Source organism: Drosophila subobscura, chromosome E (genome assembly GCF_008121235.1).
Source record: "Drosophila subobscura isolate 14011-0131.10 chromosome E, UCBerk_Dsub_1.0, whole genome shotgun sequence".
Taxonomy (NCBI): domain Eukaryota; kingdom Metazoa; phylum Arthropoda; class Insecta; order Diptera; family Drosophilidae; genus Drosophila; species Drosophila subobscura.
In genome coordinates this window covers 8,334,797-8,360,317 of record NC_048531.1, presented here as the reverse complement: position 1 = coordinate 8,360,317, position 25,521 = coordinate 8,334,797, and the positions used below count along the sequence as shown (strand labels likewise).

Sequence of the window (25,521 nt, the reverse complement as noted above, 5' to 3'; positions counted from 1 at the left end):
CTAAACAACAACAAAAATCGCTTTGACAATCGATTTAAATATCGGTATCTATATTCTGCGAAATTTGGTGAGATGGAGCCTGAATCTAAAACATTCCTCGGTTCGAGAATATCCTTTTCCAGGGGAATCATAATGTTGGGGCCATCTTGGGGAACAATGCTGCTCACTTTTCGCAGAATGTTTCTGGACATTTGAAAAACATGGAAGTATCGATACCCTACATTCTTGAAAATACCTTAAAAATGGAATTTAATAGATGGGTAAAATTCATTCATATAAAAAAAAAGCATTGAACTAATTTTCGTATTTAAAATACCTCAATAACGTAAGGAAATAAAAACTTGACGGACGGAAATAGGGCTGAAACAGTAGGGCTGGGAGAAAAATGTATAGCTCCATCGATACTATCAATGGTTGGAAAACAAGCCGACCATCGATTGTTCATCATCGATAGAATGGCGAGTTTGTGTGTGTGAGAAATGAGAATCTTGAATAGAGCGCCGAAAACTTAGTAAACAGATTATGCATTTAATTTGTTGTCAACTTGATTGAAATGACAGCCAGGACTGTCAACTGTTGTTGCTATTAAATGTTTTATTGAAACCGGAGGGTAAATCGATTAAATTGTCAAATATTAAACAAAAACAGTAAACAGTCTTAAAACAATATTCGCAGTGTCCTGCGCTTGTTGATCTTGTCGGTGTGCAGAAGTTCATAACCGGCAGTTATGAGGCGGCGGCGTTGAACTTGCCACTGGATCAACAGAGATACATAGGTAGGTAGGTACATCAATGGAAAGCATAAGGTTTTTGGACAATCCCTCAGAGTCAATATTCTCAACGTATTCCGGACTATAAATACAAATCATCCAGAAATAATGTCGCACAGGCTTGCAGCCATTCAAGTATTCAGCTGGGTGCTGAGCTTGTTGGTGAGCTTGACGGAACCCAGGGACCCCAGCACCTAAGGACTAGGATTAAATAACATTAGAATTTAAGTTATTGATATAAGATTTCTTCCCATTTGATATTAGCACCCTAAGGACTAGGATTAAGATTAGCATTTAACTTGTTGATTTAAGATTTTTTCCTATATGATATTAACCCTCTAAATATACTTGAATACGATATATAAAATATAAAATTTAAATACTTAATACCGACTTTTGTCCCTTTAGGAAGCTATTAGCGTCTCAAATCGTCTACCGCTGTCTTAGATAAGTCATTTAGTTAATTCTAGTGTCATACGGACAGTAGGGATGACAAACTTAGTCAATGCATCCTCTGAAACATCGATTGGCATCAGCTGATCGACAGCGCCCGTTACCCAACACTGCACATAATCTTCGCAACAACAAAGAAATCCAGGGCTAATTTATAAAACGCCGAATAATTGCCTGCTTCTAAGGAAATTTACAATGCAACACACACTAAGACGTTGCCTGGGCATGGCTCAAACGCCCCTGCTGCGCCTGTATCCTAGTCCCATCGCCGTCGCAACGAGAAGATCATTCGCTTCAGTGCCGCAAGAGGAAAACAAAAAGGAACAGGAGGCGAGGTCCAACCGTAATCATTTGCCGCGCCTTATGGACTTCCCAGAGGTTGTGTGGCCCTCGGCGTTGAACACTATCAAGAATTGGATCACCATCCAGTTCATCATCCGGCCCTACTTCGACAGCGAGTTCCAGCTGAAGGATTTCATTTTCGGCGCCAAGCAGGCATTGCAGGTACGGCTTGCCATTGGCCCATTGATCGGTTGTCTAACTCAAGTTTCCACCAGGTTGTGTCCTCCAAACTGATGGGCGGTGAACTGGACTCCTTGGATAACTTGGTGTCGGCCGATGCCATTGCGGAACTGAAGCCCGTGATACAGAAACTGTCGATGTCGCAACGCCGGCAGCTGGAGATCAAGGAGAGTGACATCTACCTCTCGTTTCCCTACCAGGTGGGCATCATGTTCGACGAGGCCAACGACAAGCTGCAGAAGCGCTTTGTTGAGGTCACGATGGTCTTTCATGTGATGCGGGGCCTGTCCGAGATGCGAGAGCGCGGCGAGGAGATACCCTGGAACATGGGGTTCGTAATGTCGGCCATTCTTCTCACAGATCCCCCCGACTGATGGCACTTCAATTTCATTACAGAACTCTGCCAGAGTATCAGGATAAAGTCTTCATTTGCAACTATCGCTTCATCAAGGAATTCACTGCCGGCCAACAGTCGGACTGGACGATCAATGTGGCGAATCACTTCAGGGCGATTGATCTGATCACCGAAACGAAATAACAAAAGCCCCAGCCACAGTGCAGCTTCTTTTGTTCGTTAAGCCCTAGTTGATATTTGTTAGCTCATCCGCATCCCCCTTCCACCACGTTGCAAACACGTTGCAATAAAAGTTTTGTTTTGCCGCATTTAAGGTATAAAAAAATGACGTTTTTAATTGTGGAGCTTCTGATTTTAAATTAAGTTCGTGTGAAATGAGTTGTAGACCGCGGAGAGCGGACCTCCGCTTAGTGGTGCTTCTTCGCCGCCGCCTCGTACTTGGACCTGTAGATGCCCTTCGAGTCGTACTTGTCGAGGAGCAGCTTCCACTCGCCGGGCTTGTTGACGCGCAGGAAGTTGATCACCTTCTCGGAGTTGCGGCGCTGGGCGGCTGTGCACTTGGAGCAGTCGGATTGCAGGGCGTCGGGCAGCAGGCGCTTCAGCTCCCGTCCATCGGGCGTGCATGGGCCCTTCTCCATCAGGCACTTGAGGTAGTTGTTCAGCACGCGGTTATTGGTCAGCACCTCATCCACATCGACACTGTCGAACTTGTTGGTGTACTGGTCCGGAGCGGCGGCCGCAAGACCGGCGAGCACGCACAACACAATGGCCAGCGAAGCTTTCATCTTGTCGAGTGCTGTAAAAGCAGGAGGAGGAGGAGAATGTTTGGTGAGTCCCCAAATTCGGGTAATGGCAAAGTAAACACTAGTCCCTCCCGCTGCTATTGTTTACCCGATGCTTATGGAGGCAATTGTTTAGAGTGCAAATAATTCGGAATGGTTTCCTGGAATGGCTGCGGACTCTGCTTATCTGGAATCGGCTCGAACATGCAAATGCCAATCTAATATATGTAAAAGGCGTCGCCGCCCAGTCTCCGAAAGAATCATCTGAGGTGATCGCGATGAGTCGCCCGATGGCGGAACGGTACGGATCGGCTCGGAGCGGAGTCCACTTTGTCATGCATTATTAATGGCCCTTGGCATATATATCGCATATGCATACTAATTGGTGTTTATTTTAATTTCGATATTTTACACAGAAGATTTCACAATTTCTCAAATAGCCGAAGACCACGTCGCTGCTTGTCTGCTTTTCCCTCCCTCTCCCCGGCTCTCTTCCCTTCTATACACCACTTCTTTCTCCACTCTACTCTACACTACTCTTCTGGCTATGCAAATCAGTGCAGCCGTGTCACCACAAACTCTTGTTTAACTGCTGCAGAGCGGCCCGTGCTTGGTCCAAATTTACGCAACAATTGTGGACGACAGGTCGGACACACTTTCAGCCAGATTTGAGTTGATTTCCTCGTCTCCTTTTCTTTTCTTTTTGGTACACAACTTGACTACCGGTATGAGTGGTACGAGTACGGGTACGAGTACGGGTGCTCGTACTCGGAAGAGCACTACTAAACATCCATTTTCACTGGTTGCTTTACTCACTTCTTATTTGGCTGATCGGTGGCTTGGGGCGGTGATTGGGTTGTTGTGCGTACAACGGTGCAGCTTTGATTGCGAGCTGTTAGCCTGTTTAGCTGACTTTTATAGTAAGGAGCTTTAACGGCGCAAACACTACACTGAGCGCAATTCCCAGCAGCTCGCCCCGCTCGCTCGGAGCTTTCGCATGGGGGAACCGGATTTTCGATGACTGACTTAAGGTTTTTTCAGCTGAATTTTTCGGCAAGCAGTCAAACAGTCTGTCGGTTCAGTCCAACAGTTCATAGGGTGGAATGGAAATGGGAGTTTTATCACAGATTCATCTGTCCACTCCCAGCCATGCCCCTTCCCATATCACTGCTGTTTGTTTATTTGATCGTTACTTTGTTTTTTTTCTTTTTTGGCGGCTCTCACGTACGAAATTCGTAGGAAAAACATTGACGTACGTGAAAATATAAATTTAAATGTTGATTTTGCCAGTCCGTGTCGAGTTTCGAGCTGGAGTTGGCCCAGAGCCAAGAGCGAAAAGCTGAGCGTGGAGACACTCACAGATCTTGCTCTGAGTTTGGTCTCTGACTCTAACGCGGTTTAACGATCGCATTTAGTTGTTTCTGGTGCTGTTTTTGTCTGTATTTTGTAATCGCTTTTATGCATTTCCATTTCCATTTCCCTTTTAATTATCTTTCGGAGCATGGATCGTACGCACAAAGTCTAGAGCCGAACACATTGCGAAAGCTTTTGCGGCGATTCAATCCGAATGGTTTCGGGATTTACCCCACTGCCTTGGGTGGACATGCAGTTTTGTTTTTTTGACATCTCAGCCATGACCAGGGGGTTTTTCCACCTCTTTGCCAGATATGTATTTCGCTTCAACGGTCGCTCCACTGTGCATGGAACATGCTAATGGATTCGGAACTCGAGCTCTGATCAGTCTGATAATTCTAGCCCCTTTGGCGGGGGCAACAACAATTAACTATAAAAAGTAAAAATACACTTTATATTCGTTTAATTATGTACTTTCGCTGCTTTTATGGCACTGACAATGACGCAGGCGACTCTAGAACAAGCGAAATAATCATGAATATGAAGACAGATCGTCTGCTGCCTTTGGTTAGATCCAACGGATCAGCTGGACTCGCCGCGAAAAGGTTAATAAATCAGCTCGACCGGTGTTGACCCGACTCTCCACTTGTGATATAACATCCGAATGAATTATACAAGCAACTTTCGACTTGCTTGGCGGCGATTACCATTTAAATTGGGGCATCCTTTGCCCCAAGCGAGCAGCCCAATCACATACGTATGTAGTATATCGTTTTATGCAAATCGAGAGTGTTCGGGAAAGGAAAAAAAAGAAATACGCTCAACACACGACACCGTTGGCAGGAACGAGAGGAAAAGAGGCAAAGGGTTGGGACTGGGATTGGGCTCGGGCTTGGGTTGCTTACCTTGAAACCGCATCAGGGCATCAGCCACAGAGGGAGACATGGGCATGTGCAAAAGTTCAGGTTCAGCAAAGATTAACAACAATAAAAAAAAACAAAAACAATAAAATAAAAGGTAAACAAGAAAAGAAGCAACAAGAAACAACGGATCGAAGCATTGAATGCCCTTTTTAGACTTATTTTATACCCATTTGCAGGGTTTGATCCAATGTTCGATCCTGAAAAAATACACTGATTAAGTTTCTTTCTAAGCGTTGCAAGCTCCTGGACAATGCGTGGCGACCCTCTTCAAGGGTAAGCAAAACCACAAGATACACCAAGCGGGAAGACGAAGAAGGAGCTGAAGAAATAATGACAACGAAAAGTTAAATGTACAGATTGAATAAAGCGCAAAATAAATCTTCCACTTGGTACGTGCCCAAGTTTTCATTGTCACTGCGAGCTGCCACCACCACACGACACAAGCAGGCGAGACGAATCAAACAAAAGCCGCGACCTCAAAGCAGTCAACACGGCAAAGGTGGAATCGGTGGAGGTGGAGGAGATGGAGGAGGATCGCTGCGGCTTAGTTGGGCTTTGGTTGAGGCTGAGCTTTCGGCTCTCCGCTGACAGATAAGGTGAAATGAGGCACACTCAATTTTCAACTTATTCGTAAGTATATTATAAAGAAATGAAAACAACTGATAAGTGCAGTGGCAGGCAGCAACATCAGCGGCAGACCAGACCGCACCTCTAGCCTAAAACTATGAGTATTTGTATGTTTATGCATGTTTGTATGTACACTAGTCCAGAGCTCGTATGTGGGCCTGGAACTGGAATGGGAACTGATTGCAATCACAACCCAAATCAGAGACTATTTGACAGCCTCATCAGAGTCTTGGCCGCATTGCGTAAGGTGGCGATCGGTTGTCGGAAACACCGTTTCAAGGCAGGCGTTTGTGGAGCCGCGGCCGCAGATCTTGCGATAGAGATCCACGTAACTGAGATCGCCCCAGGCCACACGGATCACTTTGAGGGCGCTCCACAGGGCGAGCAGCAGCAGCAGGGCCATGCAGGGTGCCTGCACGTGGGGCAGCACCTTCACATTGAACCACATCAGCCACAGCACAAAGTCAGGCAGCTCGCCCATTTCCTGGAAGAAAGTTCAATGGGTTCAGTGGCAGGGAAATTTCCATGGCTAGAAGCTTGTTTCCACTTACAAACTCATACCAGAACGTGGGCAGCAGCATGTTGCTGAACTTCTTGAGCCTCCTGCTGTAGGAGGCGAGATTCGGCATGGGTATGTTCGACTGGAAGCGGTACTTCTCGTTCACGGGTATGCCTGTGGTGGGCTCCATCAGGATGAAGGGCTCATGCTCCTCGGCGTTCGGATTGAAGCCCTCGTAGTGCTCGCTCCAGTTGTAGCTGCTGCCATAGAAGTGGGGCGCCGAGAACGCTGACGGGGCATCGTCTGCAACAGACCAAAGATATGTTGGCAATGGCCGATCCCTTGGCTAGTCGGTGGCCACTTACTTATCACACACTTGGAGACGTCAAACATCCCCTTGTGCAGCTTGATGCCGTAGGTGGTGTCCATGCACCTTGGTGGCTCCTGGCCCGGCTGCAGCAGCAGGTAGCGGTAGGTGTCGAGACCGGCGTAGCGCTCCGGGCGCTGGTAGACGAGCGGCAGCACGCGGCAGGACTCGATGGCCACCACATTCAGCGGTGTGTCTGGCTGCAGGAAGGGCGGAAAGAGCGAGTTGTCGTGCGCGCCGCTCACGTTGTAGGGGCAGGCCTCGTCGGACCACTGCTCGCTGCGCGGCAGCTGCTCCTTGATGATCTGCTGGCCGTTGAGCGACTCGATGCGAAAGAAGTTCTCGATGCCTTGCTCTGGGCCAATGTTCACCGTGTACACCTCCTCCTTATCCTTGAGAGCCTGCAGGCGGAAACGTATTAGAAACGTATCCCCATGGGAATTGGAATCGAATCACTTACATTGTGCAGCGGCCCGCAGTTGGCGGACAGGGCGAAGGGCAGTAGGTTGGAGACGAGCTGCAGGGAGGGACGCGTGAACTCCCAGAGGAAATAGTACACGGAGCCGGTGATGAACAGGTCCTCGAACCTGGTGATGGCATCGAAACCCAGCACCGAGAACGGTGCCACATGCTTGAACTTGGCCGCCGCGCCCAGCAGCACATTGTTGGGCGAGACAATCGTCCAGTTGAGGACATCGGGCGCGACGCTCTCCTCGGGCAGGAACTTGACGTGCCGGTAGCGATTCTTGCGGTACGTCACATTGTTTTCATTCCGACTGAGGATGTCGTTGAAGCCCACGATTTTGTAGGTGATCGGTCCGATCTGGTCCACCTTCAGCCGCTTGTCGATGCCGCTCTCGAACTCTGCGGCGTTCGTCACGTTGAAGAGGTAGCTCTTGAGCTTGCCAAACGGCGAGTTGATCCAGCTGTCCATGGTGGGCATCTCCTGGCGAAAGCGAACATGCTCCCGGGCCACCAGCACGCGATAGTCCCAGACGCAGGACAGGAAAAACAGATAGAGACACGACAGGCCGAGAAACGTGTAGAGAACTATCCTCAGCTTCTGTCCGGCTTTCATTATGTGGCTGAGAGATCTTTGGAGACAGAACCACGTCCGTTCGAGGGAAAACACGCGATTCGTTTGACTTTAAAATCTAAGCGCTTTGGACACTGGGTGATACTGTCCACTTATCACGGCTCTTGGCCAGCGGAACGCAATGAAATGAAAACAAAATATATAAAATCAAAATAACGGAAAGGCTATCAGCTAAGCCCTCGAGCTGGAGCTGAAGCTGAAGCTGAGTCTAAATCTGAATCTGAGGCTAAGGCTGATTCGACAGCCGGACTCCGGGCTGTGCTCTCCCTTGCTCCCTCTCTGGGGAATAGCAGCGATAATGGGGGATCTCTGACCCGATCGTACAATTCACGCACATTCCAATAAAAACTTTCATGCTTCCAGATAAGCTGCACTTAAGGGTGTCTGCACCGAAGAGCCCGCCTGATGCTGCCGTTCAGCAGCTCCATCGAGCCGAATGACGTCTCATTGGATCACCTGTTGCCAAATGCCAGTGACTGTGCCCCCTGCGTGGTTTCATGGTTAACCTCGGTCGTTGGCAGGTGGCGATTGCCGGCCCCTTGGGTCACCGCAGAGGCTGCCTTATCAGGCACAGACAGACGCAGACGGCAGTCCGCTTATCAGCAGCAGAACGTGCAGCGAAACAAATGACTTGCCATTAAAGTCTGTCCCGGCTTGGTCTGCTCTGGTCCAGGCACAGTGATCCGCAATAACAATCGTGGAGTCCAGTATTAATAGACGCTTTAATGGCCCTGCTGCAGAATCCGGTCTGGTTTGTGTCTGTCTCTGTGTCTGGAGGTCTTCAATGCATCCAATCGAAAATAAAAATCCAAAATCTGGCATTTTCAGATTAATTTCCGCTGATAAGCGGCTCGGGCCGGCCCTCATTATATGTTGAACATTTAATTTCCATTTAATGTTTCTTGTTTCTATGTTGTATGACCTCGCAGCCACTGTAACCCTTTTTGAAAGGGAACTCGCACATCAACTGATCTAGAGATAAGCGTAATCTGTCTCGAGTTCAGTTCTCGTTTTCGTTTTCCTTTGATCTTGGTCCCTTGGGCAGCATACTTTTGGGATCGAGCTAGAGGCTAGAACATGGGAAGATGTCTCAAGGGTGCAGCTGATGTCCACAAGGAATACATCTTGTTCCTTTAGTATGCGATGGTAAGGAGTTTGCTATCGATTTTTAATGGAGATTTGCACGTACTTAGCGCCCACTGAAATGCATTGGATTGAGTTCAGCAAAAACCATTTGTTATACCTATAGAAGGACACACGTGTAGAACGCATTCGTTTGGTAATTACTCCGTCATTCCAGACATTCCTTCGTTGCATACTTTTGGGTTTCCAACCGATTCCGGAACGGATTGATGTCTATAAAATCTTGAATGTTCAGCAATAAAGCAAACCTATGGCAAAACTAATTTCTTAATATAATTTTGCTCTTGCAGTTATTATTTCCAAAATGTTCCTTTGTTTTGGGAACCCAGCAAATGTTCTACTGCTAATGGATAGGATAAGCAATTTGCGGGCTTAGTTTGGCCTAGGGGTAGAAGGGATTCCGGTCTATGCCTTATTAAAATAATATCGTAATTTATTGCATATGGATATAATAAATGTTTGCCATCAAATACGAGTGCTTGGGATTGATAATGAGGCACATTTGTATGGAGGACGGAACATTGCTTTATTTTTTATTTGAGAAACGTTTCGGGTTTTGTGACTTGATTGTCTTGACATCGAATTTCAACAGGTTGCTAAAGGGGGGGCACAGGGGAAGGTGGTGGCGGGAGATATTCATTCAGTTTTGGTATAACAAATCAAAGTTTAAGCTAAGTCGAAGCTTTGAGCCTTATAGCGATCACGACTGTTGCGTAGGACTACACATCATTATCAGAATTTCATAACGATTACTTACAAAGTTAACCTACATACAATACAATAGATACAGATACAGATACAGATACAAATACAGATACAGATACACATACAAAATACATACAAGTCTTCCCAGCTCCATTTGTTCTAGACTACAGACACTCACACACACACCCCCAACGGATCAGCTTGGACCAAATGAGGGCGGGGGATGGGTTGTGGGTATGGAATGGGCTAGTCCCAGTTGCCTATCTACACTAAATTAAGATACCCAGAGACCCCTCGACACGTCCGCTGATCATATCTTCATGCAAATAACGATAATCTCTAGTATCTGGCGGGTTGGGTGTCCTTGTTCTGCTTCTTGTTCATGTCCACCTGGGCGGTGGCCAGGTAGTTGGACCCCTCCAGATGCAGGGTGCTCTGCCGGTGCGAGTTGCGAATGAGGCAGAACGTCGACAGCAGCAGCAGGGCCACCCCCAGGGCGAACAGGCCGACAATCAGGGCCACACGAATCTTGGGCGGCACCTGCTCGGCGAAGCGCATCAGATCGGTGACCTCGTTGGGCAGGCTGTCGATGCCCTCCTCGAACCACAGAATGGGGAAGATGATGTCCGGGAAGTTGGCCACCTGCTTGATGTCGAACACCTGGCTGACGGCCAGATTGATTTGGACACGAGCTCGCACACGCAGAGTGGTTCCCATTTTCTAAGGATTGCACAGAGATTAGAGGAGAACTGAGTAGGAGGAGTTGATGTCCCTTACCGGCTGCACATCCATGAAGAACTGATGCTTCTCCTTCTCGGGCGGGGAGATTCCCTCCACCTGTGTCCGCAGGCTCTCATCGCCGAGATAGAAATGGGGGAAGCTTAGCATGATCGGGGAATCTGCAAGGGAAAACAATGCATTAAGAGATCTGAGAGGAGGAGCAGCGAGGAGTCGTACCGTATTGACACAGGGAGACGTTAAAGAGGCCGTTGGGGGAGCACGAGGGCTGGCCGGCGGGGCAGAAGCACATGTTCTCGGGGTGGCTCTCGACATCGGCAAAGACCCACTCGGGTGGGGTGAAGCGATAGCCGGGCACCTCGTTCGAGGTCATCACCTCCTTCTCGAAGACCAGCGGCATCAGGCGGCACAGATCCTTGTCGTACACGTGCAGCACGCGGTCGTGGTCGATGTGCGGGGGGAAGATGGAGCCGTCGGTGCCGTTCAGGCGATTGCACTCGTCGCTGGTCCAGTGGGGCAGGTGGGTGCGACCGTTGTACTGGTCAATAATGCCATACTTCTCGATGTCATCGACGCCCGTGTTGACGGTGACGCGGTCGGAGGAGGTGCCGTTCTTGCCGTACAGCAGGCCGAACTCCTCGTAGGGCAGCTTCTGCTCCTTGGGCACCACATCCTTGGCCAGCTTGAGCAGCGGATCCTCGTAGCCCCAGAGCAGCTGTCCCACGGACACCTGAACGAACGGCTTGATCTTCAGAATGTCCATGATGCTGGCCATGGCCAGGCGCAGGAATCTGGGCGGGGGCAAGATCACATTTAATATCAGACATGAGCTCATGCGGCTCAAGCCACACGCGGGGGCACTCACCTGGCCGCGTGCTTGCTCTGGGAGGTGGCACTCAGCATGGGAATGTTGGGCACAATCACGACGTCATCTTCGGGGCCCACGGACAGATCTTCGCGGAACGAGTAGATCTTGCGCAGATTGTAGCTGAGCGTGCCATTGTCATTCTCCACGATGTTCACCTTTTCCCAGCTCTCGCTGCACGTCACAGAGGGAGATCGCATAAGCATTGACGTTAAGATTCAGTTTAGCAATCGTTTACCTGTAGACATAGGGGCCCACCTCGTCGACAATGGCCTTGGAGCCATTGCTGAGGAAGTCATCGGCATTGGTCACATTGTAGATGTACAAACTGATGTGGGGCTCCACCGGCGGCTTGGCCCACCAGCCGAAGGTCTTGGCACCGGGACGCAGCGCCACCATGCGGTCCACAATGGCATTGATCAGCACGGAGAACTGGCAGGCCACCAAAACGCCACCCACAATCAACACTGACGCAATGGCGATCGTAATCCCTGGAAAACCAGACCAAATCGAATTATTCAACGATTGCACAGCGATTGCACACATCTCTGGATGATGAGGATGAGTCAGTCAGTCAGTCAGTCCGTCCGGGAAGGTGGGAACTTGTGATGGAGACAAATATTTGAGTTGGCACTAGACGGGGACCGCTGGGCATAAATATTTATATATCGAACGGATAGAACGAACAGTCGCATATCGCATGGTGGCACATGAATCACTTCTCCAGTGACCCTTTGACCTTATACACTTTGCTATCCAATTAGCATTTATACAACCCGATGGACAGAGAGATAGATCCGATCCCCAATTAGTTGTGATTGAATAATTAACGTTTAATTACACAAGTGGCAGCGCCAGAACTGGAATATCTACGCTAAACTACAGCGACCAGAACCAGAACCAGCTCCCAGTCCTTGGATATACCCACTACGCAATAGACTCCAGAAAACTAGAAGAAAGGGATGGGCTGGGATGGCTATCTGTGTAAACAAAGATCCAAGTTTATCCTCCGCGTACTGCCAGCGGAATCAATTAGAAATTCAACAGCAAATACCTGTATAACCAGTCAAACGAACAAAAAGCAAAGCCAACCGCTATCTATAGAGCAAAATCGAGAATCAGGCATGGCACGTGGAGTTATATATTGCATATTGTATATGCGATAAATGGATTGGCTCAGTCAGTCGGTGGATAGTTGTGTGCTTCCACCACCCATTGCGTTTTGCATAAATTGTTTGCGGGGATTATTGCACAAATCAAATCAATACGGAAACCCAACTGGAAATTCTCACAATGGGAAGAGAATGCTGCTGGCTAATCAGATGCTAATGGCAGTGTGGAAAACTCTCTCTTGGGTTTCTTTGAATACTTACACCATTTTCTCAGATACGTGCTGGACAGTTTAGTGCAGAGTTTGTGTTTGGGACCGTTCATATTGTTGCTGTTGTTGGAGTCGTTGTGTTGTTTTAAGAGTTGAACGCCTTGCAGTCGTTAGCTGGAAAAGCAAATCAAGAAAATGATATATATGAGACAGAGATCCAGCTGTAATACCGGTTAAGTTGTTAATCTATAATTATCGGGCAAAAGCCAGGCAAACAGGAATGCAATCATTCAATATCGCTTGATAATCACATCATAAAGTTCTAGACGACATTGGCTCTCGATCAGCGTTTCACGATCATGATCATAATCAACATCTTCTGTTTGTGCCTCTTTTTCTCCACTCTTTCAATATGTTTACTTATGTCTTGTGGAGACAACACAACAAGATGACAGTGGCGGAGAGATGCCCCGACTTCGGCCCAGACCTCAGACACGTTGCGGGGCGTGTTAGCCTTGTGGGGGCTTGACAACGCTCGCGCTGTGGCTGGTGGCTGGTGGCTGTGGTGGTTTCTGTCTGTATTTAGTTTTGCCCAAAAGCTGATTTATCAGCGATGCTTCGACACAAAACAAAACAGACGAACAAAACCGATCTGCAATCTTGTTTTGGCGGTGGGGGGACAGACGGACCGAGTGACTCTGGCTGTCTCCAGAACCTTCAAGTCAGCAAAACGATGACTTTTCGCTGGGGCTCTTTTGTGGCGCGACTTTTGTGCGCTGGATAATTGCTCGAGTCGAGTCAATGATACGAGTACTGCGCTGCGCGGCGCCCTTCCTGGCAGGGACAGACCTTGGCTGCCGTTCAGCTCGGTTCAGGCAATTAAGCACTTTTTAATGGACTGACAGGCTCCAGCTTCAGCTTGAGCTCCAGCTCTCTGACGGTGAGGTTTCGCATATAACAAAATGTTGGAAAGAAACCTTGACCGAGGCCAGGGCTGCGCTGTGCTGTGCTTACATATAAATCTTTTAATATTCGGACTCGTGCGTAAACAGCAACGATTTTTTTATTGACAATTCCTGGCAGACAGCCCGGCAAGCCATTATTCATATTCATAAACGAAACGCAACGCAGTTAAATGGGGATCCGGCTAATGGCTTTTGGGCCATTTGCAGGCGTCGCACGGTCGTAGACAATAGAAACGAAACGTTTTAATTGCCCCCACTCGATCGGGCAATCCGCAGATCATTCTCAGATTCAAGTGCATACAAACTGTCGTTTATTGGCATCGGCGCGAACGAGATAATCTGGAACTCCAGTGGGAGATCGCTGCTTGGGCACGTTCACACCTTCCCATCCACATGCGATTCGGAAGAACGCACTGAGAACATGAGAACACGAGAGCTAGACGCGGAATATGAAATTCTTTGATGCTCTGCGGAAATGTTGGCCTACACACAACCAGTTTTGATGTTTTCGCTTTACGGTTTCGGCCAAAAAGCATTAAACTTTGTACTTTGGACACCTCCCTCCCCACTTGCCCACAGCTGAGTGGATACAAAGTTTTTCGTATTTGGTTTTTTTTGTTGTTTAGTATTTGCCGAGTTTACTGCGCTCTCTGAACGGCACAAGGTCGAGCTGGCGACTCGGACTCGACTCCAATAACTGCGTGTGTGTGCTTGTTGTGATTTGTGCTGTGTGTTTAGCATTGGATCCACCATTGGATCCACCATTGTTGGCTCTCTGCTCAACCGATGCCCATTGAATACCAATTAGCCCATAATTATTTCAAATGATTTTCGGTGACACCCGTCATCGAGCCATAAATCAGTGAATTCCATCAGGAATTGTTTGGCTGAGTACACTAGTAATTTCTGTTCTGCTTGCTGCTTGCTGTTTGCTGTTTTTCTGATTGCTGATTGTGCGCTGCGCTGCGCTTTGTTCGCGGACACCACTTAAGGCCCTGGCCGATTATATAAAAAACTTTTCAGCATTACAAATGTTTACAAAGAACGAGGAATGGAATGGCATGGAGCAGCGTGACTCAGTATCTTAATTCATTCTAGGGAAATGCAATTTGTGTTACTAACAGAAAACCTGAGCCATATCCCCAAGAAGTATGCAAGTGAATGACTGGGGGTGACTGGGAAATTCTAGATCTAAACAAAAACAACGCAATCCAAGCAGCTTGTTATGAGAATCACAGGCGAGATTTCAGCAGTTTTGGCATTCCATTCCAATGAAATGCGATAACTGATGTAATCATTTTACTTTTTGTTGATTTGTTGATTTGTTGATTCGGATCTCGCTAGTTGTTGGAGTTTCAGCTTGCTCTTTCAGCTGTTCAATTAGCGGCTAACGTGTTGTGTTTAACGTGAAATCGCCAGCCTGTGCGGGCATGTGTTGAATGTTATATGGCTTAGGCAGAATGAATCCCAACTTCAATAGAAATTTACTTTCTAAACACACGTTTTTTTGTATGAATTGAACTGAAAGCGGCATCTCGGCGAACACATCCGCCGCCCCTCTGCCAGCTGCTGCTGTTGTTGCTGCTGATCAGCTTGGCAGAGCTCTTGGATTGAAATGAAGTAAAGGCGAAGACAACGTGGAGTCGCGTCTCATAATTTCACTGCGTTTAAGTGTTGCACAAATAAATACAAGCGGTAGCAGCTACTTATTTTAAACAATTACCCTGACCCAATTTCAGAGCTGTTGCTGTGGCTGTTGCTGTTGCTGTGACTGTGGCTGTAGTTGCTGCCTCTGTGACACTGGGCTGGCCAAAAAGCGAACTGAACTGCTGACAAAATTCGCTTTGCCTTTTTTTGATAATACAAAATGAAATGATTTTTAAATTTTTGTGCGTTAAACAATGCTCGGCTGTGCTGCTGTCAATGGCGTGACAGACATGTGCGACGGGGCTCATCTTGGAGTTTCAGTAGGTCAGTTTTGGTGGCAATTACCCCAGTGACAGGGGCACGAGTACATGGGATAGGGAGCGAGAGAGACAGCTGAAGTACAAAGCTGAAGTTGTTTGCCTTTTTGCTTTCGCAGTGAAATGTGTCAGCGCAGCGCAGCTCAGCAAAGACAAAGCCTGGCAATTGTCGCCTCCATTTAATGACCAACTTGGCAACGAAATCAAGCAGCAACTTCAGCAGCAGAGCCACAAGACACAATACACAAGAGATAACATACAACTTGTCGTCGTATATGTATGATGAAGATGATGATTCAAAGCTTTTACTCTGGCTTGTGGCTGTTGCTGCCGCTGCTGGTGCAACCTTCACATAATCGTCATCGTTATGTGGTCAAAGAGAGCTTTCGCGGGCACTCTTCACTTATTTATGCATTTATTTAGTTTGATTTGATTTCTGCGGGGTTTTCTGCCCCGGGCACACGCTTCATTTTGATTTTTACATTTTTACATTTTTAAATTTTGATTTTGGATCTTGGCCGAGTGTATGTGGTGGTGTGGTGTTTTTTAAGTAAACTTTTTTTATTTGATTTCGTTTTGAGTCGCTGCTTCGTGGCAGCGCCAATCAGCGCTCTGTGCAGAGCGAAAATTTCACTTTTTCCACACAAGTAATCATAAAAACTATGCACGTTCGTAAAATGCGCTTTTGGCAGGGCCGTAGACAGCATTTAGCTACTGCCGCTGGCTCCAGGGGGAAAGAGGAATAATCAGCAGCAATAGCAACAGCAACAGCAGCAGCAGCAACATCATCAGCAGCAGCCACAAAGCATAATTCAATGATTTTCCGCTTTTGTAGAGCTATTAAGCGCCCCGTCAAGCCATCGAGCCGCCACCATGGAAGTGGTTTCATTTTGGCTGAGTGGGCAAGGTCTTGCTTAATGCTGAGACTGCGACGAGACTGCGACCGACCGCATCTGCGTATAAGGTTTATCAATGATCGATGCAGCGATGCAGCGAGTAGCAACAACAAATGGACTTTTACTGCCGCAAAAGGCCTGGAATGTGAGTGCTACTGCCACACCACACCACACCACACCATACCATACCACAAACAATACACCACACACTTGTTGCTGGCTGACTTTTGTGAAAGACACAAGAGTCGTAAGGCAGCCGCAGACCTGTCCAGCCTGAGCGGGACAGGGACAGACCACAAGCCGCAAGTCGCAAGGCGAAGTCGCAATCGGCAGACATTTCAAAATAGTTATATTAACACACAGACAAGGCACTCACACGGGAGCCGGAATCGGAGTCGTCGAAATTGGCCGTTTACACGGATGCAAGTTTAGTACGTACGGGCGCTGTTATGTGGATAGATAGATTCTTAGGGGGGCCCTCAAAATGTGGAACGCAACACCAAACCGCCGGCAAAAAACGGGCACGACTTGTACGCTTGCAAAGCCGCCGAGAAACTAATGTCGATGTCTTCGAGTGGCCCCACAACGTAAGATGTTGGTGCGGCGAAAGCTTCAACCTGAAGCTCAGCTTGGCTTGGCATTGCGACAAAGCGAAACTCGAAAACCTGATAAACAGGTACACCTGTGTGCGTATGTAGCTACGAAGGCAGGTGTGTGTGTGTGTGTGTGCTCAAGGGGAGAGGCATAAGCAAAAGCGAGAGTAAGCTAGCGCTGTGCTCTGCGCCGTCAGTGTGCGACTTGAGCTTTTGCTCAATGCAGTGCATTGCATGCGATTAAAGCTTTTGGATATTCGAATAGACTTCGATCGGTTCGAAATAAATGTTGCTTGTTGCTGTTGTTTCTCTCTCTCTCTCTTTCTCTGTCGCTCTTTCTGTTGCTTTCGGGGAATGGGTGGCGGCTGGTGATAAAAACAAGTTTGTAGCTTTTGCATTGAAGTCTTTCGTTTTGGTTGCGTTCCGTTCCGTTTTATGTTGCACACAGAGGCACAGCGATCTCCCTCCCATTGATTGCCACACCAATACCATTGGCCGCAATAAACTAAACGATCATTGTTGATACATTTTGTTGTTGTTTTCGCAAGTGACTCATTTCTATGTTGATTGTTGGTGGCAGCGGTTGCATTTCCCAACTCCGCCGCCCCCCAAAAATCAGTAGCCACAATAACGAAGGCAGATCAAGTTGAAGCCGCTGAATGTATGCAAAAGTTGACAGCTCCAATGATCACAAATTATTGTTATTGCCACTGAATGTTGCAGCTTCGGTGGTTGGCATTGCGCAAGGTTTATGGGTTGGTTTGTTGTTGCCTCCAGAATCGGAATCTCGCAAAAGCTTTCGTTTCGTGCTTAAGCATAAACTGGCTTTTGGGAAATGCGCAAACGGTGGAAATAACACGCGGCAAAAACATGTTGCATTTGCATAACCAACAACAGCGGGGGGGAAATCATTTCAGACCATGTCTAGGAAATGTGATTCAAGAAATTGTCCCAGTCCACTGGAAGAAAACTTCACAGAGAGCATGCCCAGGTTTGAAGAAATAGAAGAGTTTTCCCCAACTCAAATGAATCAGTGGGAAGTTCGGTTGGTTAAATCTCAGATATTTAGATAGAGCTGTGAAATCCTAAGTAGCTCCTGCTGTAGAAGAGAAATGGTAAGATTTGAAGGTCTTGCAGAGAGCAATTCAATTCATAATGCCCATTCCCAGAAACTCAGCTCTAACTATATTCCCTTAACCTGACAAGGCGACTACTATTAGAAGGCGAACCAAGACATTATCGCCTCAATGTGTTCGACATTCCGCTCCAAGACCAACCACACACACGCACACACACGCACGAAGATTTTGTGCTTGTGGATGGGCCGACGTCGACCCGTATCCAATGCCTAACTCTACGACGACTTTGCATGCCAATAAGGCCAACCGGGTTGCATGCGACCTTTCTGTTTATGTAAACTGTCGTACAAAGTGGCGCAGTTTTGTTGTAAGTGATGCAATAAATAATAATAAAAGCACAGCAACAGCAACAACAACATACGCACATGTAAATTTAAATGTTGTTGCGTGTCATCAATTGCCCCTGCCCCGCCGACGCAGCACCTGCTGCCGCCACCACCACAACGCTAACAAAATCCAAATTTGTTTCCACTTACGGTACAGAATGTTGGCCACCAGCATGTCAGCAATCAGCAGTCCCTTACGGGATCTTCTCAAGAACTACCTTAGTAAGGGCAGATTTCCGATGTGCAGATTCTTGATTTCCGATGATTTTGCTGCTCTACTTTCTGGAGAACTTTTCTTATTTCATTTGTAGGTTCATTCTATGTGATTCTTGTGTATGTATTTGTGTATATAAGAACTAATTTTGGCACTTGACGACCCGGCAACCCAGGTTGTTGATAATGCCCCCCTTATTTATACGTCAGAGCTGATAAGATCCCTTCCCTACAAGCAAGCAAGCATTCAGGAAGCGGGAACTGGGTGCCAATCGAGGGCACAGCTCTACATTTAACATGATGGAAATGACTTGCACTCTTACGGCTTTTTAAGGTAGTTTATGTGAGGGTCGGGCCCAAACAAACTGCAGTTAGTTGAAGCGCGGCTGAGTTAGGGCCACTTAAGTTGTCAGTTCCAGTCAAATCCTCCGCCGTACACTAGACTTTGAAGCGCAGCTCTTGAGACCTGCTAGGGGGCGGAGACTGGGCAGGCATGGCATTACAGGGGAACAGTACATATTGGAAAGCTATTAGCGACACGGAGCGATACAGCGATTGAGCCATTGGAGGCTTCATCCGCGTCATTCCGCCTTCTAGAAAAACAAAAAGTTCAGAGAGGCTATCAATCGAGGCTGATGCAAAACACGATGGGGCCGCCACTTCACATCTGTAGTCGTACAGAAAGTATGGAAAGCCAGCCCCGCGCCATAGTACAACAGATTAATTGTAAACTCTTGACTAAACTGATAAATGCTGAGCACACAATCGAGGCTTGGGCCTGGGCCCTGGGGCCTGTGGTCTCCGGCCGTGGTGGGGTTCAATAACTCGCGATTCTCCTCCCTCCCGGGGGCGAATCTGCGCTGCGAGCAATCACGTTGTCATGGGGATGGATGCGGGGCTTGAGGCCTTTCTGCTAGCTTAAGAAATGAGCATTCTGACAGCTGGAAGATAAGGTAATCTAAATATATCCTCACATGCTCCAAGAACTGCAAAACGAAAACAGAAACCGAGGAGAGAGAACGCAACGAGCAGTAAGTAAATAAGGAAAGAAAGAGGTAGCGCACCTTGAGCACCCATGCACTGAGCGAAATGGCGCATGCACTTTCCTTTGTCCATTGCTAATTGATTGGTTTAGTGCTAATTAAATTGTTTTGGCACGTGATTAACGAAAACATACCGATACCGATACATAGTCAAATATCTATTTATTTGCATTTGGCCATTTGAACATTCCTATATATAGACCGATATTGACTACATATATTTCTGATCAGACGACACTTCAGCGTTCATTCCACTGTTTCGAAGTGCTGTATCTATAAGAAGGTTCTCGGCCGGCTCCCCTTTTCTCCATGTGTATTGCAGATGGGAGGAGAAACAATGAAGCCCGCTTCTGGATGCCCCTTCGCCCCTTCTCCGCATGTTCGTCCACGCCGCTCATCTAATTCGATAATAATGAAGTCGCCACTCTCTCGCTGAGAGAAAGCAATCCGGGGATGGGGATGGATGGGGCTGCTGCAGATGGCTGCTCTCCATGTATCTCTTCTCCCCCTGAGAGTGTCTGTGCGTATGTGAGTATCATTGCGACTGGCTGGCTCCTTTGTATAAATGATGATTAAATTTGCACTTTGTCTCATTACACACACAAACACAGAAAGTGGCACACGCACAATGGCTGCGCTGCTACGTAGTAAGCAAGAAATCCCGGTTATCAGCAATCATAGCTGACCACACGCTTATCAATGGCAGAGCGCAGAGCTGCAGCAGAGACAGCGGCCTGGGCAGGCACCGAAAGCAAGCAAGATCGTAGAACGAGGAAAGAGAACAAAACAGCTGCTGATTCCGAACGGAGCGGAGCGGAGCGGATTTCGTCGTAGTAATAACTTGTTTGGAGGGCAGCCAGCACGCACCACAGCCACAACCACAGTCAGTCCCGTCCCCCGTGTCCAGTGCCAGTGTTTTCCAGAGTCTATCGAAACTCTCAGTCGAGTTACAAACACCCCCCCAGAAAGCGAAATCTAATCGGTTCTCCCGGCCAGATAGTGCGTGGGCTCTAATCGCGGAATCCGCAATAAATACCATACCCCAACGGACAAGTGGTTGATCCAGTGGCACTTCGGCGGCCAAACGGTCGAAAGAGATTATCAAGCCAACGGCCGGTGCAAATATGTAGTGCTCGTCGTTGTGTGTTTCCTTCCCTGTTCGGTCGTGTCTTTGCAGTTGTTGGAAAAACTAAGACAAACCAGAAACCGAATCGATTCCAAGTGCAGTGCAGTGGAAGACGCCAAACAACAACAACAAGAAGAAGAAGCTGAGGAGAGAGAGAAGGAAGAGTGAAGAGTGCATTCCATATGGAAAACCAGCTCCAGCTGCAGTTACACCTCCAATGTTTTTTGTAAATCGAAGCAGGAACTGCAGAAAAGCAACAACAAGAGAGCAGCAGCCCCAACGATCGAGCTGACAAAAGAGAATAGCGACAAAACAAAGAAGCAAGCGAACAAAGAACACCAGCCAAGAAAAACAGAGAACAGAGTGTCTGCCAGAGACGAGAAAAGAGAGGGGAGAGAGGAGAGCCGAACTGGAGCCGTTCACAACGGACAACGACAAGAGTTCGTTCTGTCGCATAGAGATACTGATATTCGAGTGTTCAAGTGTGTCGCTGCAAGATACAGTGAGAGAGACTAGGACAGATCCCGCGCAGCAGCCCCAGCATCAACATCATTAGGAGAGACAGAGTGAGAGAGGAAAACCCCCCAAAAAAGCTCAATACGAATGGTGTGCACACAGCGTAAATACGACAAAATTGTTAATTAAGACGCCAAATGTTTGGCAGTCGTCGCATGTGCAGAGCAGAGTGGCGGGAGGCAAAGTAAACCAGAGAGGCGGCGAGCATTTGCGCTGAAAGAGAGAGAGAGAGAGAAGTGCGGGTGCAATTACTTTGTGCTTGTGTGAGTGTGTTGTTTTCCGTTTACCTGAACAGCTGTCTGTGCACACGATCTCTCTCCGCTCTCCGCTCACTCAACCACTCTCTATTTTTGGGTCGTTTCACACCCGCATCATCTCCAATCCGAGCCGTTATCAGTCAATGGCACTGCCTGCACCCCCCCTGCTCCCGACAGTGCTCTGCAAGTAATTTAGCACAAGCAGAAAGGAGAGAAGCAGACGGAGAAAGAGCGGAACGGTTAAGAAAACACATCCATAATTGGGAGAAACGCAACCCAGACGAAGGGCCACCCTCCAAGCGTAGGTCTCATTTGCATATTTTAATTTAAACAACAAACATAATGTGTGGGGGAGGGTAGTGGCGAGCCTAATGCGTAATTTCATGCTGCTCAGGCCAAGTCTTATCGCAGTTCAAAATCAATTCAATTTGCCATCACAGCAGTTACAGATCACTCTATCTATGAACCCGATCGAAGCCGTTCGTTCACATTGGTGTAAGTTCAAGATCGAGCTGAAATATTGGAAAATTTGACGCCCCAGTTGGGGCTTATCGGTGGCGTTGACCCGTTTTCAAAGTTGGCGAATCAGTATCAGTGCCCGTAGCCCCCACAAGTGGTAGTTTCGAGTGCTTAACTCTATTAAATACAGACACACAGTCACACACTGCTACCTCCTCAACTTGTTGTTTCCATAATTTTATGAATTGCTAGCTACAGTACATACACAAGTATAAGTATTATATATTCGTAGAAGCTACTGATAAGGCCCAGTACATGCATACATATGGGTTGTACTTTGATTTCAGCACAGGCAGAAGCCTCAGCTGGGGCCCAGCATGCGAAGGCTCTGAGTGCTGAAACCCAGATTAGTTGGTGAAAACTTCTGTAAACGATCGCATGGTTAATAATCTGTACTCCCCGGAAAATTGTTCCGATTGAATCAAATACTCGAACACACACACACACACATGTGCAAAATATAATTACATAGAATAACAGTATAAAAGGTATTACTGAATTTGAGTTCCTTCAATGGGGGAAAACTTGTTGAACAATCGTTTAACACTTATGTGTTCGATGAACTCTTGGATTCCTACAAGTCTATTAATATAGAACCGAGCCTGATAAGCCCATAATCGGGCCAGGCAGATAGATCCCTTTGCTGTGCCACGTGTTCCCAATCCCAAAGATAACATTCAATTATACATATTATTAACATCAGTGAACAAGAATCAGTTTCAAGAACTGCAAGGAGTATCAATAATGGAATCTATTTACTGATATGCCATTGCCCCTCGTGGCTATTAGCTTACAGGCTCCCAGCTAGCCAGCAACATACTACGATCAGTACAATGATAAGAGCCCAGCATAACACTTGCTTACTACACTTTCAGCTCACAAACACACACACACACACAGACACAGAATGCCACGTGCCACATGCCATGATGTGGCCTTGCCACCCACTCAAGATGATCTCACAGTGGCCCAGAGCAGGTCCAAGTCGAACACACTGAACTCGCAGCGGAATGGGGTCGGTGCGGGAGGAACTGGAACCTTCGGGGGCTACAGCAACGGAAAGAGTGGGTCCGACAAGCTGACGATACTCCAGATGATATTGGAGGCCTTCGGCCTGCGCAATCAATCCCAGAAGCGCGAGCCAACGTCCAAGGATATTGGCACACTGATAAGTAAGTAGAGCGCGGATGATTGCGATGATAATACTCAACCGTGTCCTTGACTAACCTGACACACTTTGCAGTGCTGGGTGTGATGTTCCTGCTCTTCGTGATCAGTGTTACCGGATTCTTTGTGATGTGGTTCACCGAGTACTACAACAACACCATGCTGGAGGTAAGATACTTAGCATCCTGTGCCAGAATTGAATTTAATTTATGCGAAAACCTTCATTAGAATCTGGTGCTGGCCGAGAACTCGGACACGGCCAAGAGCTGGCTCAACCCAGACCCCAAGTTCGATACGCTGCTGAAGGCTCACATCTTCCACTACCCCAACATACAGGACTATCTGGCAGGGCGGGCCGAAAAGATACAGATACGCGATATGGGGCCGCTGGTGTACCAAGAGCACACGGTCAAGGACGAGGTCTCGTTCAACAAGAATTTCACGGTCACCTTCAGGGTAGGGCTTACTCAAACACTTGTAAACCAAGGCAGGAGTTACCACTAATAATCCTCTTCTTCTAATTCCCCTATAGGATCGCAAGTCGTACAAGTTTCTGCCGGAAAAGTCGAGCATACGGGAGGATGATGTGCTGCTGGTTCCAAATGTGCCGCTCATCAGTGCCGCCGGCCATGTGAAGCGGATGCCAATTGGCACGCGGCTTCTCTCAGGAATTTTAATCAACGGGTTCAACGAGCCCCTCTTCAAGAATCTTACGGCGGCAGAGTATCTTTGGGGCTACGAGGACAAGATCATCAAACTGAAGAGTCTGGGCAAGGGCAAGCGTCGTTTCGGTTTGCTGATGAGCGTAAGTATTCGACGATTCGATCCTTTTGCAAGAGCTCTGCCCCAACAGAATTGTTCTCCCTCAGCGAAACGGAACCAGCGTGGACTCGGTTCAGGTGAACACCGGCGAAGATGACATCACCAAGTACAGCACCATCACCCAGTTCAATGGCATGCCCCAGTTGGACTACTGGGAGGGGGAAGAGTGCAATCGTATTGATGGCTCAGAGCCCTCGATGTTCTCCCCGAATCTCTTGCAGACTCGCGATACAGTTCACGTGTTTCTGCAAGTGCTGTGCCGCAAGGTGCCACTCCACTTTGAGAAGGAGGTGACCATCTACGACGACATCGATGTACTTCGCTACCGAACGCCCATGGACGTGTTTGATCATCCGTCTGAGAACCCGGCGAATCAGTGCTATTGCACCAACACGGAGCGTTGCCTGCCCAGCGGAGTGATCAATGCCACCAAATGCTATGGTGACTCACCCATCTTCCCCTCCTTCCCACACTTCTTCTCCGGCGATCCGGTCCTGTACAAGATCTTCGATGGCATCAAGCCCGATGCGGAGCTCCATCAGACGTACGCCGATATTCATCCGCGCTTCGGTTTCCCCATCAGCGGAGCTTCGCGCGTCCAGATCAACATTATGCTGGACAAAACCCCTTTACTGAGGAGTAAGTAATCGAAACCCATGCCTTTTTGACCATTCTGATTATGAACATTTTTGATAATTTCAGATCAGGGGGCTCGACTGGAGAACGCCACCATCTTGCCCCTGATGTGGATCGAAATAACGTCGGGCGACTTCTCAGATGAGGTGCTGCACATGCTTTACGTGAGCACCTTCGGTCTAGATGCCATTCAACTGGCCCTCAAATATGGCACGCTGCTCATCGCCGTAACCACCTTCAGCCTGATCGTGGCCGGGGTCTATTATCTCAACAGCAAGCGAGAGGAGAGCCTTCAGGAGAGCAAGTCCTCTGCTGAGCTCGAGGCGCTGAACGGTGGCGTCGTGATGGTGCAGGTGCAGCACTTCAACTTACCAGCACCATGTGCCCCCTCTGCGTAAACCACGTGACCAAACAGTGCCATTAATTAGTTAGTTAGTTAGTTAAGGGGCGGGAACGGGGGAAAGTTGTCCAGACTTGAAGAGATTTTCGAATTTTCCTAGGATTAAATGCACAACCTTAGTTTACAAAGAGTCAGTCAGTTACCTGTAGTCTGTAGCCTTCAGTTTGTAAATATGTAAAGATGTTAATAAACTTTATTCTCTCGTACATTGCATTATTAATACTGGATTACCTGGACATTGTTTGATGTTTCTACAATCCCCTAAAATTACACACACGCATACGCTGAAGCTCTCAGAGATTTATGCTCCAAAGTATGCAATGAAATTTAACGTGGATGGTATCGATAGCTGTTCTCACGATCATGCTAGATGAGCGAGGCACCTCCGCCCTTCAAGAAGTACATCTGGCAGGCACACTTC

General features: G+C 47.8%; 5 protein-coding genes across 7 annotated transcripts; 2 read left to right on the top strand and 3 right to left on the bottom strand.

The window, feature by feature from the left end:
* Positions 1–1,320: 1,320 nt before the first annotated feature.
* On the top strand, positions 1,321–2,418 carry LOC117891645 (m-AAA protease-interacting protein 1, mitochondrial). Its single transcript, XM_034797192.1, has 3 exons — positions 1,321–1,726; positions 1,780–2,075; positions 2,141–2,418. The coding sequence occupies exons 1-3, from the start codon at positions 1,418–1,420 to the stop codon at positions 2,280–2,282; spliced, it is 747 nt and encodes a 248-aa protein (XP_034653083.1). The 5' UTR covers positions 1,321–1,417; the 3' UTR covers positions 2,283–2,418.
* Positions 2,408–3,841, bottom strand: LOC117891647 (ejaculatory bulb-specific protein 3). The gene is made up of 2 exons (XM_034797194.1): positions 3,698–3,841; positions 2,408–2,895 (listed from the first exon to the last, which is right to left on the bottom strand). The coding sequence occupies exon 2, from the start codon at positions 2,882–2,884 to the stop codon at positions 2,507–2,509; it is 378 nt and encodes a 125-aa protein (XP_034653085.1). The 5' UTR covers positions 2,885–2,895; positions 3,698–3,841; the 3' UTR covers positions 2,408–2,506.
* Positions 3,842–5,817: 1,976 nt separating this feature from the next.
* LOC117891642 (scavenger receptor class B member 1) lies at positions 5,818–7,780 on the bottom strand. The gene is made up of 4 exons (XM_034797189.1): positions 7,111–7,780; positions 6,649–7,051; positions 6,336–6,586; positions 5,818–6,268 (listed from the first exon to the last, which is right to left on the bottom strand). The coding sequence occupies exons 1-4, from the start codon at positions 7,726–7,728 to the stop codon at positions 5,990–5,992; spliced, it is 1,551 nt and encodes a 516-aa protein (XP_034653080.1). The 5' UTR covers positions 7,729–7,780; the 3' UTR covers positions 5,818–5,989.
* A 1,616-nt stretch (positions 7,781–9,396) lies between these two features.
* LOC117891641 (scavenger receptor class B member 1) lies at positions 9,397–18,591 on the bottom strand. 2 transcript variants are annotated; one of them, XM_034797186.1, is made up of 7 exons: positions 16,720–16,858; positions 12,571–12,692; positions 11,436–11,688; positions 11,198–11,371; positions 10,552–11,123; positions 10,372–10,493; positions 9,397–10,314 (listed from the first exon to the last, which is right to left on the bottom strand). In XM_034797186.1, exons 2-7 carry the CDS (start codon positions 12,629–12,631, stop codon positions 9,934–9,936), a joined length of 1,563 nt encoding a protein of 520 aa, XP_034653077.1. In that variant the 5' UTR covers positions 12,632–12,692; positions 16,720–16,858; the 3' UTR covers positions 9,397–9,933. The 2 variants fall into 2 exon arrangements, with proteins under 2 accessions (XP_034653077.1, XP_034653079.1); XM_034797188.1 differs by lacking the exons at positions 12,571–12,692; positions 16,720–16,858 and adding an exon at positions 18,552–18,591.
* Positions 18,592–20,451: 1,860 nt separating this feature from the next.
* Positions 20,452–25,311, top strand: LOC117891660 (scavenger receptor class B member 1). 2 transcript variants are annotated; one of them, XM_034797216.1, is made up of 7 exons: positions 20,452–21,857; positions 22,951–23,247; positions 23,319–23,410; positions 23,471–23,698; positions 23,775–24,047; positions 24,112–24,703; positions 24,767–25,311. In XM_034797216.1, exons 2-7 carry the CDS (start codon positions 22,983–22,985, stop codon positions 25,096–25,098), a joined length of 1,782 nt encoding a protein of 593 aa, XP_034653107.1. In that variant the 5' UTR covers positions 20,452–21,857; positions 22,951–22,982; the 3' UTR covers positions 25,099–25,311. The 2 variants fall into 2 exon arrangements, with proteins under 2 accessions (XP_034653107.1, XP_034653106.1); XM_034797215.1 differs by having other exon boundaries at positions 21,375–21,391; positions 22,976–23,247.
* Positions 25,312–25,521: the final 210 nt, after the last annotated feature.